The sequence below is a fragment of the Stenella coeruleoalba genome (genome assembly GCF_951394435.1).
Source record: "Stenella coeruleoalba genome assembly, chromosome: 1".
Lineage (NCBI taxonomy): Eukaryota > Metazoa > Chordata > Mammalia > Artiodactyla > Delphinidae > Stenella > Stenella coeruleoalba.
In genome coordinates, this window is record NC_137169.1 from 54057016 (window position 1) to 54070032 (window position 13017).

Consider the following 13017-nt stretch of genomic DNA (forward strand, 5'->3'; position numbering starts at 1 on the left):
AGATGGATAGGATGTAACTAAATAATGGTTGGAGTAACACAATGGTTTCAAGTCTCAATTGGTCTCTCTCTTCTGTTATGTTCATTGGAAGATCAGGGCCAAGTGTATCCCACGCCTTCTGCCCCCCCCCCCCCGCCCCCCTGCCCATATAAACATTAGTTTTGTGTGTGGATCTTTCTGCTTTGTCCTTCATGTGGCCTCCAAGGGTGATAAAGCGAGAGTCATCTGATCTACAATGAACAGAACTGGGAAGGGATTCTTAGCCGACCCAGCTGTTCTGAAAGGCAAAAGCTTAGTATATCAAGAGGTCAAACATACAGTAACTGATTTAATAGCATTAAGCAAATAGCTACATAACTTGGATTACATATGAAACCAATCTACTTCTTAACCCTTTATTTCCTGACTAATGTAGGTTTCTTTATATGTTTTGGCTTACATTCTAAGGTAAGTTTTCAATGGTAGAGCACAAAGGAATTATCCTTTTTGGTATATTTTAGGCAATGTTCTATTAGCACTGTATCACAAAGTATCCTTAATATTTAGCAGATTCTCTAAAAACCTTATTTAAGTAGTACCAATAAAATCACTAGTGAAGGCAATTAGTTTTATTGAGTTACTGTTTAGTATCATTTCAATGAATAGTTTTTAAAAAATAACTCATTTTCATTTTAAGAGGTGAATCTGAAATTTCTGTAAATGGAAAATTAGTTATTTTCAACCTTAATTTGTTAAAAATTTTGTTTCAAATTTTTCATAGTATTTTTATTTTCATGATACAGTGAATTAAATGACATGGTAATACCTTACACAAATTTTGTCAAGACAGTTTGTATAAGATATTATACAAGGGAATAGCATTTTTTTTCCCTGTGGAAATGGTCAAAGAAAAGTATATAAGGTTTAAAAAAACGTGCTATCAATTCTGTGATTCTCTCTTCCCCTTTATTTTGTGACAGCACAAATGATACAAAAAAAACTAGAAAATTAAAAATTTAAAATAATGCTTCAAAGTAATTTGGAGGGGATCTCTCATTGCTCCATGAGATATGTCTTTTCTTTAAATTCAGTAGAGTCTGTGTAGTTCAGTTTAAAAACAACTTCATATTTAAAAGTCTATACTGAAAAATACATTCCAATATTTTATAAAAGGAGATGTGGAAATTTTAAAAGTTTGAAAATACTTTTTCTCTACAAGCATAAGAATAACTAGAATATAATGAAGACTCATCCCTGAGATAGCTAAAATAAACTTATAAATTTTAAAAGCTTTCAAAAGAATCTAATAAATACACATCTGGAGCTTTAAATGGGAAAACTGGTACCTAATACCACTATTAGATTTAATCTGAGTTTTAAAATATATAGCTCTACCAAAGGTGCCATTTTTATTAATGCTTTATTAAGTCTACCCACAAATGCTAAAAGTATATAGAAGCATATGAGATACAAAATATAAGTCAAGATCCTCTTCTACATGTTGGCTTACTTTAAAGGGTCAAGAAGAAATGTATTATTTACGTTGAGATTATCTACTGGTGCGTGTAGAAAGTTTAAATTAGCTGCAAGAAATTTTATCTAGACATGCACCTGCCTGTGCTATGATCTGGTATTTATTGGGCAGATTAATTACAAACATTTCTTCTGTTCCTTTAAATATGATCAGGCAGATACAGAAGTTGGCGTTTTCATAGTGAGTGCATTTCTTCTAAATGCCTGCAGGATAAAAAAGATGCTTATTAAATCATCAAGAATTAGTTTCCAAATTAACATGCATCTCATACATGATTTAAGAAATGATTTAAACACCCGTTTACTATGTAATTTGGTACCTAGTTTAGTTAGGTACTGGTCATCTCTCATTTACTTATTTTTGAGTCTTCAAAGCGAGATTCACCTTCACAAATAATTGTCAATATGACTACTCTGACATAGCACTCTTCACTTTATGTGAATATGGATTTGAGATACTTCGAGAGGGTTCTAAAACTCCAACATGACCTAATGAAAACACCAAATCTTACATGCCTTTTGTCTATAAGCCTTCAGTGCCTTTCAGCAGGTGTTTCCTCCAACAGCTGCCCCCGCAAAAAAGAGTCTTTACTGACATTCCTATTCAGAGTATGTCCCTCTGGGGACTCCTAGTGGTGATAGAAGTTCTTGTCTATTTGGCCTTAGGACACTTGTGTGAGAGGAAGGAAGCCTTTGAAAAAAGCACCCAATGGCAACTGATGGCATATATTCCCATAGGGCATGTGGACCCTTTACTTCCTTAAATATCCCTTCCTTGCTTATATTGGCAGCTATGAATAAGTAATACATGGTGGGCCCCTATATTTCCCTATTCATGACAGTCCACCTATATTCTTCTTGTCCTACAAGTAGATAGGTTGCCAACTTGACAACCAACTTTTGCCAACTCATGAGCTGAGTCTGATCTGAATACTAGTAGAAGATTTTAAGCATCCTAGGGTTCACTTAATATCCTTATAGGTTATTGATACACAGTTATCAGAACTAATGATAATACTGTGGAGGAAAGGAAGACTGCCATTTATTAAAAAGTTACTGTGGGAAAGGTACTAATTAAGCTAATTAATTAATTTGACTTTTATTTTATTTTTGTTTTTTTTGCCACACCGCGCAGCTTGCAGGATCTTAGTTCCCTGACCAGGGACTGAACCGGGGCCCTGGCAGTGAAAGTGCCAAGTCCTAACCACAGGACCACCAGGGAATTCCCTAAGCTATTTTATATAATCCACAAGGTAAACAGCATCGGTCCCATTTTATAATTAAGGTTTTGGGAACCGAGTGCCTTGTTTAAGGCCACTAGCTAAAGTAGGTAGTAGAGCTGGTGCTGGACATCTAATCCAAATCCCATTCTCTGTTACAATGCCAGGCCCTGCAAAGAAGTCTCATCAGTTGATCATGGCTGCCAGGACAGTTGTGTTGAGAAAGATTCTGAGGCCAAATTTAGGATCCAGCAAAAATCAGTACTTCGATCAATGTGATGTATATCATAGCACAAGAGTAAGGAACAGCAGCATGTTTGTTTTCTCTACACTGTCTTACTGGTTCTGGAGATGAAGATCTCAGAACACAAATGAAAAGAAATTTACATACAGTGGTGCAGTTCATGAGTAGTATTTTGACAGAATTCATCCTTTATATAGCAATTATATTCTTTCTAAAGCATATTTTGGATTGTTACTTCCTTAATAATCTTCACTGGTCCATTTCCGCCTAATGAATAAAGTCTGAGCTAATTTATTAGCCTGGTGATCATAACTGTCAATGATATATCTGGAATCTACTGTTCAATCATTCTGCTTCTCTGCCTTTTTTCTTCATGCTGTTATCTCTGCCTAGTATGTTTACACAGCCCATCAACATTACCCATTTTTCAAATTCCAGCTTCCTAGTAAAATACAAACATTTCTATTACTAGGGTCTTGGATGGCCCTCTGTTAGAGATTATGTACAGTGGAATAACTAAAACTGATTTTAAAATCATGAACCCTTAAATAATGACCTAATCACTCTATCCTAAAGGCGGTCTATGTTGTGTATTCCTATACTACTGCTTATTCTTCATTTCGTACTTAGAGTGGGAAAGAATGTTTACTCTCCTCAGTCTGAAGAGGAAGAAATTTCTGTCAACTATTCTGCTCCCTACAGCCCATGGAAAAGTGACAAATTTGACTGAAGTCCCGAACAGTAGTCCACATTTTACCAGTCATATTCGGCCACTATTCTTACACACACTCTTCTTCCCCACTATTCAGCTTCCCCTTCACCGTCTGTCTACTCTCAAGTCCAGCTGGCCTTCATGCTTTGTAATTTCATGTTGTAAGGAGACCAGCCCATTTTCTCTCTCTCTTCTGCAACCAAGCATGTAAGGTAGGTCTGTGGTCTTTACTGTTATAGACACACGTGGACTTGCGTCTATTTCAAGGATCCAGCTTTCTCCTCAGGTTCAGGAGAGCATATGGGATTCAAGATCTAGATTCAGTATGGGAGAGGGGAGGTTCCACTTCTGCCTTAGTCCACATTAGTTACCCCAACCTTCTACCAGAGGGCCTGCCATGTTGGAGGTTAATTCCTCCACTAATCAAGTTGACACTTTGATCCTCGTTGGATTCATAATCTTTTTTTGTACTTGCTATTGTACAGAATCCTAGAAAGAAGAAGGGTCTGAACTTGTATCACTTATCATAGCTTGCCTTATATTATTATTATTTCATGTATATAATATGAATCTTATATCCTTAGCTTGAATACTAGGTTGGCATTAAGCAAAGCGCTTTGTTTATACTAACCCTCACACTTTTGTTAACCAAGTGATTTATTTACCCTGTTTCTAGGAAATGTATCTCAATATCGCTCGTCGACATTAGCCCAAATCATGCTTTCTCCGCCTCTTTTGCTGGTCTTCATACTGTCTGTGGCCTATGGGTTGCTGTCTCCCTTATGCAGTCTCTCTTATTGTAACATTATTTTATAAAGGCTCCATTTTCTAAAGGCTCTGGGAGCGAATGCATATGGGGTGCTTACCCCCAATGAATAATATAGGTCAGGAGGAATAATAACTGAAGTGTGACAGAGGGCAGAAGTGATGTGCAGACAGGGAATCTGGCCACAGTGGTGTCAGGGGCATTGTGACTGTCAGAGGTTTCTAGGGCATAGGACAAGATCAGGGAGTTTAATATCCTCCCTTAGTCATACCAGTTAGGCAGCTGTGACAAATGTATAAAAGAACATGGAAGAGAGGGATCTAAGGAAGCCTTGTGTAAGGTAAGTTATAAGCAGGTTTTGAAAGACAGGTAACATTTTGATGATGGGGGAAAAGGTATGCCAAGTAGAGGAGACAAGAACAAAGATAAGGAAATGAGAAAGGTGCTTTCTGAGGAATGTGTCTAGGTATGAATGGCAAATAATCTGGAGTGACTGAGGCACAAAGACAAATTAGAAAGGTAAGCTGGGGTCAGATCAGGGAAGAGTTCTGAATGATGGTATACATTTGGATTTTACTATGAATATGGTGGAGTGATACCTTCGAAAGCATAATTTGTTCAGGAGCAGGACAGGCTGTAGGGAAACGAGATCGAAGAGCAGAGAGGCAGGTTACAGTGAGGATGCAGATAACCTGGATGAGAGGTAACGAAGGAATAAACCAGCGCAGTGGACATGGGAAGAAGTAAACGTTTTGGGAAGTGATATGCCTTGGCAGCAGTTTGGATGTGGGGACAACTGGATCAGACAGAATTGTAAGGTTTTCAGCCTTATCACTGGATGAATGTAATCCCTAGAAAGATAATATGAGGGATAATATGAGGGGGGGATGAAATCAGCATATTAGGGGAATAATGTATGGGAGCTGAGATTGTTTACAGCTCAGGAGGAGGGTGACTTATACACTAAGGTGAGAACTAAAGTCAAGGAATGGATGAGATCATGAGGAAAGCACCCAAGGTGAGAAGAAAACATGATCAAAAACCCAGGGAAATGTCTCAAAGGTAGTCAAGTACATTTCACTGTTATTTCTCTCTGTTGCTTCCCACTAAAAGGGAAGTTGACTAGTAGGTCAACCTTAATTCTATCAAGTTTTTTGAAGGTACTACTCAAAATAAAGACTGAAAAACATCCCTAACATGTGATGATGTTTACTAGAATCCATGAACACAAAGCTATTCTCAGTACTCTTAAGTTTCCCAAAAGTTCATTAATGAGACTGTCATATATTAAATGTGTATATTCATTTGCCAAATGTATGACTGTGAATATTTATGTGTGTATATAACTGTGTATTTATGACAACGATCTAATAGTTTGCTGCTGGATTTCCATAGGTCAGAAATTGTATAAAACATTTTACCCTATAATGAATGAATGTATGCATTTGTATATATATTGTATACGTAAAGCTTAATAGGATCTAAAACCTTTGAGCAGTCATGAAACCTGACATTCACTGATTACTACCACGTAGTGGGCAAGAGCACAGGCTCTGGCACCAGACTACTCTGGTTAGTATACTGGCTCTGTCCCTTAAGTGATTCTCGTACAAGGTACTTAACCTCTGTGTCTCAGCTTCCTTACCTGTAAAATAAAGATAATAACTATCTACTTCACATAAGTTGTTGTGAAGGTTAAATGGGATGCGTATAAAGTGCTTATAACAGTGTCCGTCATTGAAAGTGCTCAATAAATGTTAGCTATTATTATAAGCTATTATTTATTGTATAATACAGAATGAACATTTTAAGGAGTGAAAGTGATACAATTTTCTGTAGAAGATGCTTTGCAAATATTTTAAAAACAGCTAGTTAAGAAGATAATATTAATCACTTGAGATACCATTTCCAAAGAAACGTATTTTCAGTATAGAATTCTTTTTTTGCATTAATTTTTTTCTGAGAGAAAACAGGCAACATCTGGTTAGCTTCTAAGAATCTTAATATTGATGCCACTAAGTCTGGGATAATGCTAGTTTTTACTGTGAACCTTCAGTTGCAGGTACACTAAACACTAATGTTACATCATGACTCATAATGCTTCTAGCTAATATGTTATAGTAAGCTATTTATAAATATATCATTTTTACTTGTATTGCTGAATCCACAGGAATTGTTTTGAAGGAAAGGTACAACTAATTAATATGTAATTATTTACTTAATTCAGCACATTTCCAAATTCACTGACTTGTTATGTCTTTGTTCAGTCAGATGTGCCCTACAGAAACTATAACCTACCTCTCACTATTTAGTTAGCTATTTTTACTAAAGGTACTCAATTAAGGGCCCTCTTTATATTCACTAAAAAATATGCCCTCTCTGAAAGCTAGCCCGGTAAGCTCAACAGTGTTCTCTTTCAACAGCCCCTAACTCACAGATCTTGTTAGACTGCCTTCCTATTATTTATAAGAATAGATAAAATATACTTTCAACTAATGTCCCTATTTTCTTTACAGACAGACAATACCAAGTTTGATAATATAATTAAAATGTTTCCACCTGGAAAATAAACAGTGAAATCTAACAAGGCTAAACCTAATTATAAAGGTGAAACAGTACCTCGGTTTAAAATGGTTTTAAGGAATTCATAGCTATCAAGATCATATAATTAATTCTATATGAAAGAAAAAAGACTTTTTTTTTCAGAAAACAGTGCAAAGTAAGTTGTCATAGTAATGATGCAGAATAAATGCTTAGAATGAAATTAAAGAACCTACACATAAAGTTTTATTTTACATTATAAATAACAGCTTTGGGGCTATAAATTCTTGTTTCAACAGCCTACAGATTTGCCTGATTCTGTTTCAGAACGTACATTTAAAAATTTAGGATGAAAACTGCCAAGAAACATTATTATAATGTGTGCTTATGTTTTATTATAATTATTCATCTTTTGTGCTAGGTTCTATAATCCTGAGGGCAGGACTATGTCTGTCTTGTTTATTAGTGTATCCCCAGTGCTAGAATAGTGCCTGGCTCCTAGTAGGCATTCAATAAATATTAAATGAATGAGGCATGTAAGGAAATAGCAATTTATAAGTATTTGAAAATATCTAAATAATTCCTTTAAAAAATTCTTAAGAGTGGCCATTTGTTTTTATTCATTCACTGAATATGCATTATGGACCTTCTATCCAGGTTCTATACTAAACTCCGGGACTATAGTATAGAGATAAGACTTTTGTTTGTTTGCCAAGGAGAAGCCCAGAGAGAGCCCTGTAACCAGACAATTACAATACACTATCACATGATACATTTATAATCATTCAGACAAGTGTTGTAGAAGCCTAGAAGATGAAGCAACTTAGCCTTTTACCTAGGCGAGCTGGGGAGAGTTTCAAATGATGTGACACTGAAGGCTGACCTTAAGGAATGAGCAGGAGTTTGCTAGACAAAGAAGGAAGCAAGTACAATCCAGGCAGAGAGAGAAGTAGTAGAGAAGCCTGGCGTCCTGAGAGAGAGAGAGATTCCAGAGGACTGAAGCATATGGTATGAACAGTGTGAATGAAAAAGACTACTTTCTGCCTATGTGAGGTCTGAGCTGGAGTAAGAAAAACACCTAATATGTACTGATTGCCCAAGTCCTGCTTTTAACTACATAATTAGTTATATAACACTATAAATATCTGCTTTATTATTATATACATGTGTTTAAAATACAAAAACCACTTAGAGAATTTATCTAACACTTTGAGGAGCTTTTCTGACTACTCTAAGAGTTAAAATGGGAAAAAAATGTTCACCTGTCAGGTGACATAAAACCGATTCCTACTAAATGTGCCAGAATAATTTTTCTCCACCTCAAGAACAGTTAGTCTTCAGTCTGTTCATTACTGTCTTTTTATAGTATTTTTATTTAATAAAACCTATTAAGACTACCATACAAATCTCTTTACTTATGCTTTTATCTTTTAACTGATCAATTTTTATATTGCTGACATCCCTTCTTCACCATTTGCTCATTTAAAAATTCATAGTATATGAAATATGTCTCTGGAGAAAATGTCTATAAAATTTGTTACAGCTGGCAAATGTGTATGAGTCAGTGATAGCACATGACTAAATGCTTCACAGAAAATAAAATTTGTTTCTGTAGTAAGCAGAACTGTTTAAATGTTATTTATTTTTATGTTTCAAAGAAAATATATTGTGAAGTGCTGCATTGATTTAATACGCAACAATGTCTGTGTACACGCTGTAGAAGGAAAATTTATGAAACCTTTGCACAACTCCTTTAATTGAATTTTCCAAATCTCTCACCACACACAAATAATCAATATCTTCTGCAGAGAAAACCAGTCAGAATTATTACTGTCTTTCGTTTCAATTTTGTTGTCATCAGCACATACAGAGCACCTGGATATTTGTAATGCCTGATAGCAAGTTATTTACTATATTTACACCTCTTAAACACATAATTGCTATTAAATGAGTTAAAATCTATGGTTTAAATTATTTTACCTAATTATTTAAAAGATAAAAGCATCATACTTCTAGTAAAGTATAAAAAAAATTAAATCTTGGAAGAAATTATTTAAAAGGCTTTGAAAAGTAATAAACCAGTTTGTTTTTCCTTAAATCCTAGACAAATCTCAAGTAAGCAGTCGAAATGTAGCTCTAAAAGTGATGAATAGTGTAAAGCAAAAGCATGAACATTTATTAATAGGAAAAGGTATGACCCACATACAGCATATGTGACAACTGAATCCTTATAAAGAGCTGAGGACTACAGTTGTACATTAATGTGTACTTGTGTCACCAAAACTAACATCTCTATTTTTTATCTCCAGATAAACTAATGTTTATCTGGTGATAAACATAAGAGTGTTAACATAAACATAAGAATGTTAAAGCATAGGGGAATTTTTGTTGTTTCTCCTAAAATTCATCATGTCTAAACCTCAGTGCTTTTAATATTGGAGTATTTGTTTGAAAAAAGATATTGCTTAATGTTAAGATATAACAGAAAAAAAAGGGTAGAAGTTTTCTAGTAGTAAAATTATTTAGCTGATATGATGAATACTTTTTCAAGACTGAGTGGGGGAAAGAACAACATATTTTTAAGCTAAAAAATACTTCAGTGGGTGGTTAGAATGAAAAGGCAATATCAAACTATTTTATAGTCTTAGAACAGAAGGAGTTTAAAATTTGTCCTGTGGTCCAAGAATTTGAAAACTTCAAAATCCTATAACCAAGATGAATTTTACAATGCAAGAAGACAGTAAGTTAGCTAAAGAAAGCCAGAACATGATAGTTTGTGCTTTTTTCTTTTTAAGGCCAGAGCTAGAAATTCTGAAATATTTTGTATTATAAACAGCTGAAACAATCAACTTTTTTGAACAATGTAAAGTTCAGATGGTTACATTTCATTTAAATTATGCATACTTCAACCTACACAATTATTCTCAAAACAGATAAAATATGTTTTGGACTGAAGCTAAGTGTCTAGATTTCATATCTTAAGTGTCTAGATTTCATATCTTGGCAACTGCTCTATAATTTGCTTACATTCTTTTAAAAAACATTTTGTTTACTGGAAGTACTAGTCACAGACAAACAATGCTGGTATTTTCTAATATCTCCAGAAAAAATGAAAATACCAAGTACAATATAATGCCATCTATTGTCTCAGGAATATTTGTATCAAGTTGTTTTATGTAGGGGTTGATTATGCAAAGTAAATAAATTTCATGCCTTCCCATGTGATGATAATGTGACATTCCATCTGTATCAACCCATTGAATGGTCATGTTTTAAATCTTCAGTATAACAAATTAAAAATAATTTTGAAAATTCACATCCAAATATAACAGAAAAAGAACCTTTCATTTCATTATTTTTCTAATAGTCATAAAGCCAATATTATTAAGGAAAGTGAAGTTAGGCTTACTTCCTAAGTAACTGAAAAAAGAAAGAAGCCTTCCTTTGTTTAGGAAATTTGTAGTTAGCAAAGGAGGTCCTCTTTATTCATATGCTCTATCAAGGCATTCCCTAATGTGTAAGGTCCAGTTCTGAAAACTATGAAAATCTCAGTGTACCTTTTCATGTTACTGTGTATATTTTAAATTTCCCTGGAATAGTTTATATAAAGCCTTAGAATGTGTGTCAGATGTCTATTTAATTAAAACAATAGAGTCTTATCTTTACAATTATACTTCTCTGCCTGTAATAAAGACTGCAACTGATGCTAAACAAACAAGCACTGAAATGAAATAAAATAAACAGAACTAAAGGACCAATTCAAAGGTGCAATGACAGCATAAATGTTGGAATTCTTCTGTTATTGTGTATTTTAACTATTCTGGGAAAATTTGATAAGAATCTGAAGGACATTCTTTTTTTTTTTTTTTTTTTTTTTTTTTGCAGTACGTGGGCCTCTTACTGCCGTGGCCTCTCCCGCGGAGCACAGGCTCCGGAAGCGCAGGCCCAGCGGCCATGGCTCATGGGCCCAGCCGCTCCGCAGCATGTGGGATCTTCCTGGACCGGGGCATGAACCCATGTCCCCTGCATCAGCAGGCGGACTCTCAACCACTGTGCCACCAGGGAAGCCCTGAAGGACATTCTTTTGATAGTGAAACAAGTAATCTGTTTATTTTCATTTTCATAATTACCTAATAAAACAAATCCAAAACATAGGGCTGATTTTTATATTATGTAATTTGTGACTATATAGTTTCTAATATTATGGAGATTCTCAAAACATTTTAAAATTTAAATAATTCTGGGTAACAGCATAGTAAAAGAAAAGATTAATTAGAAATTTTTATAAAAAGATGAAGGCTAGATCCCCAAATAAGGAATATATAAAGCAAATAGTTTGAACTGTCAAAAAAACTAACAAAGCCCTCTTAAATTATAAATGTATGAATAGAAGGGGGTGAAAGTTAACTTAGCAAAGAAATTTACATATAACATGCATGTGTTTGGTGTCCATCACCTTTAACCGAAAAAAAAAAATCCCACTAATATTAAAAAATACACATATTAGGAACCAGAGAAAAAAACAGGGAAAAGTATTCCGTAAAAATATTTAGCTCAAATTCAAATTAAAAAATTCAATCTATTTTTCAGGCAATATTACTTTAAAAAATAAGTTGATACACTAATGAAGATTTGAATACCTCAGTAAATATTAAGAGCTAATGTAGCTCTTGCCAAGAAACAGAAATGGAAAATGACATATATTTTCATATATATATTTCTATATAATTTATATAAATATTATATATTTAATATATCTTAGCTCAGTTTTCATTTAAACCACAACAAATAATCAATGCTTATTAGAAACTTTAAAGCATGATTTAGTGATAGAATCTCCTCTATGCATGAACACTCAGTTCTTAGGGAACACCTGGTAATGGGCAAGTCAGTTTTAATGCCTAAAATACTAGAAAATGGTTTTAAGGCGATCATGCAGACACACACAAAGAATCAGTATGTACTGGATAACTGAAAGGAGATGACTGTTTTAACATGTGGAAATAACTTTAATGTCTTAATCAATGTTTAGGGAAGGAAACAATACTTTTGGGAAATTTTTTCCCATTAATTATTAGCAGTGACAGTTCACCTATTTGTTCTACAATTTTCCCTTCCTCACAAGCCTAATGTAAAGCCTAATTCTAATTAATTCTAGGAAATTACAGATTAAAAAAAAATTACACCATTGCCACAGAATATATAGAAGAAAGATTTCCTCTAGTTGGGAAATAATAAATATTCCAATTTCCCATTATGATCCTCTAAAACTTGTCAAGTTAGTAGAGATTAAAACCACTGAAAACCAGTTACACATTATAATCCAGTTACACAGCATCAGAAGAGATCTCAAGCCTTTTCTAAGGAAAGAGCTGCCTTCATGCTCTTAAATTCTATGGACCCTAATGGGAGTTAGCTGCCCAACTGAATGGCTCAGGAAGCCTGCTCAGTTCCTTTCCCACATGAGTTTTGGAGGAGTTTTTCCATGGCTGCTGCCCTGCCATGACCCAGTTGGCCTTTGGAACTGACCAGCAGGGAATCTAGCTCTTTCCACTGCAAACTCATTGCTGGCTTTGTTAAAGATCCTAAACACAGACTAACATACTAGAATGGTTGAACCAGTTTCAGTTATGCCTTATGTTTGAATCTGAGAGCAGGGATGACTGGATGATTCATTTGTTTTAGGAAGAGACAACATGGAAAAATGCAAAGACCATACTTTTTGAGTAAGACTGGTCTTTAGTTGGAATCCCTGCTCTGACACTTAAGTAGCAGTGTCTTTGGGCAAGTTACTTAATATTTTTCTGTGTCTTTGCTGCTTACCTATAATGACAATAATAGCTATCTTGCAGGGTTGTTGTCATGATCTGCTGATTCTAGTATTGGGAACACAGTAATTATTAGTCCTCAACAAATGGTTGTCATTGGTACTCAAAAATGGTAGACTAAAACATGGCTATCCACTTCAGGGCTACCTCTATCTGCAGAGATTGCCAAATGGCACTCATGTCAGTAATATTAA

The 13017-nt window shown here is 34.6% G+C and overlaps 1 protein-coding gene across 1 annotated transcript in view; it reads right to left on the bottom strand.

The window, feature by feature from the left end:
• Window positions 1-423: 423 nt before the first annotated feature.
• The window catches only part of ITGB3BP (integrin subunit beta 3 binding protein), an 88763-nt gene continuing 76169 nt past the window's right edge, over window positions 424-13017 (bottom strand). Inside the window, exon 8 of the mRNA XM_079899479.1 lies at window positions 424-1716. Coding sequence (XP_079755605.1) covers window positions 1709-1716 — 8 coding nt within the window. The 3' untranslated portion in view covers window positions 424-1708. The remainder of the gene's footprint in view (window positions 1717-13017) is intronic.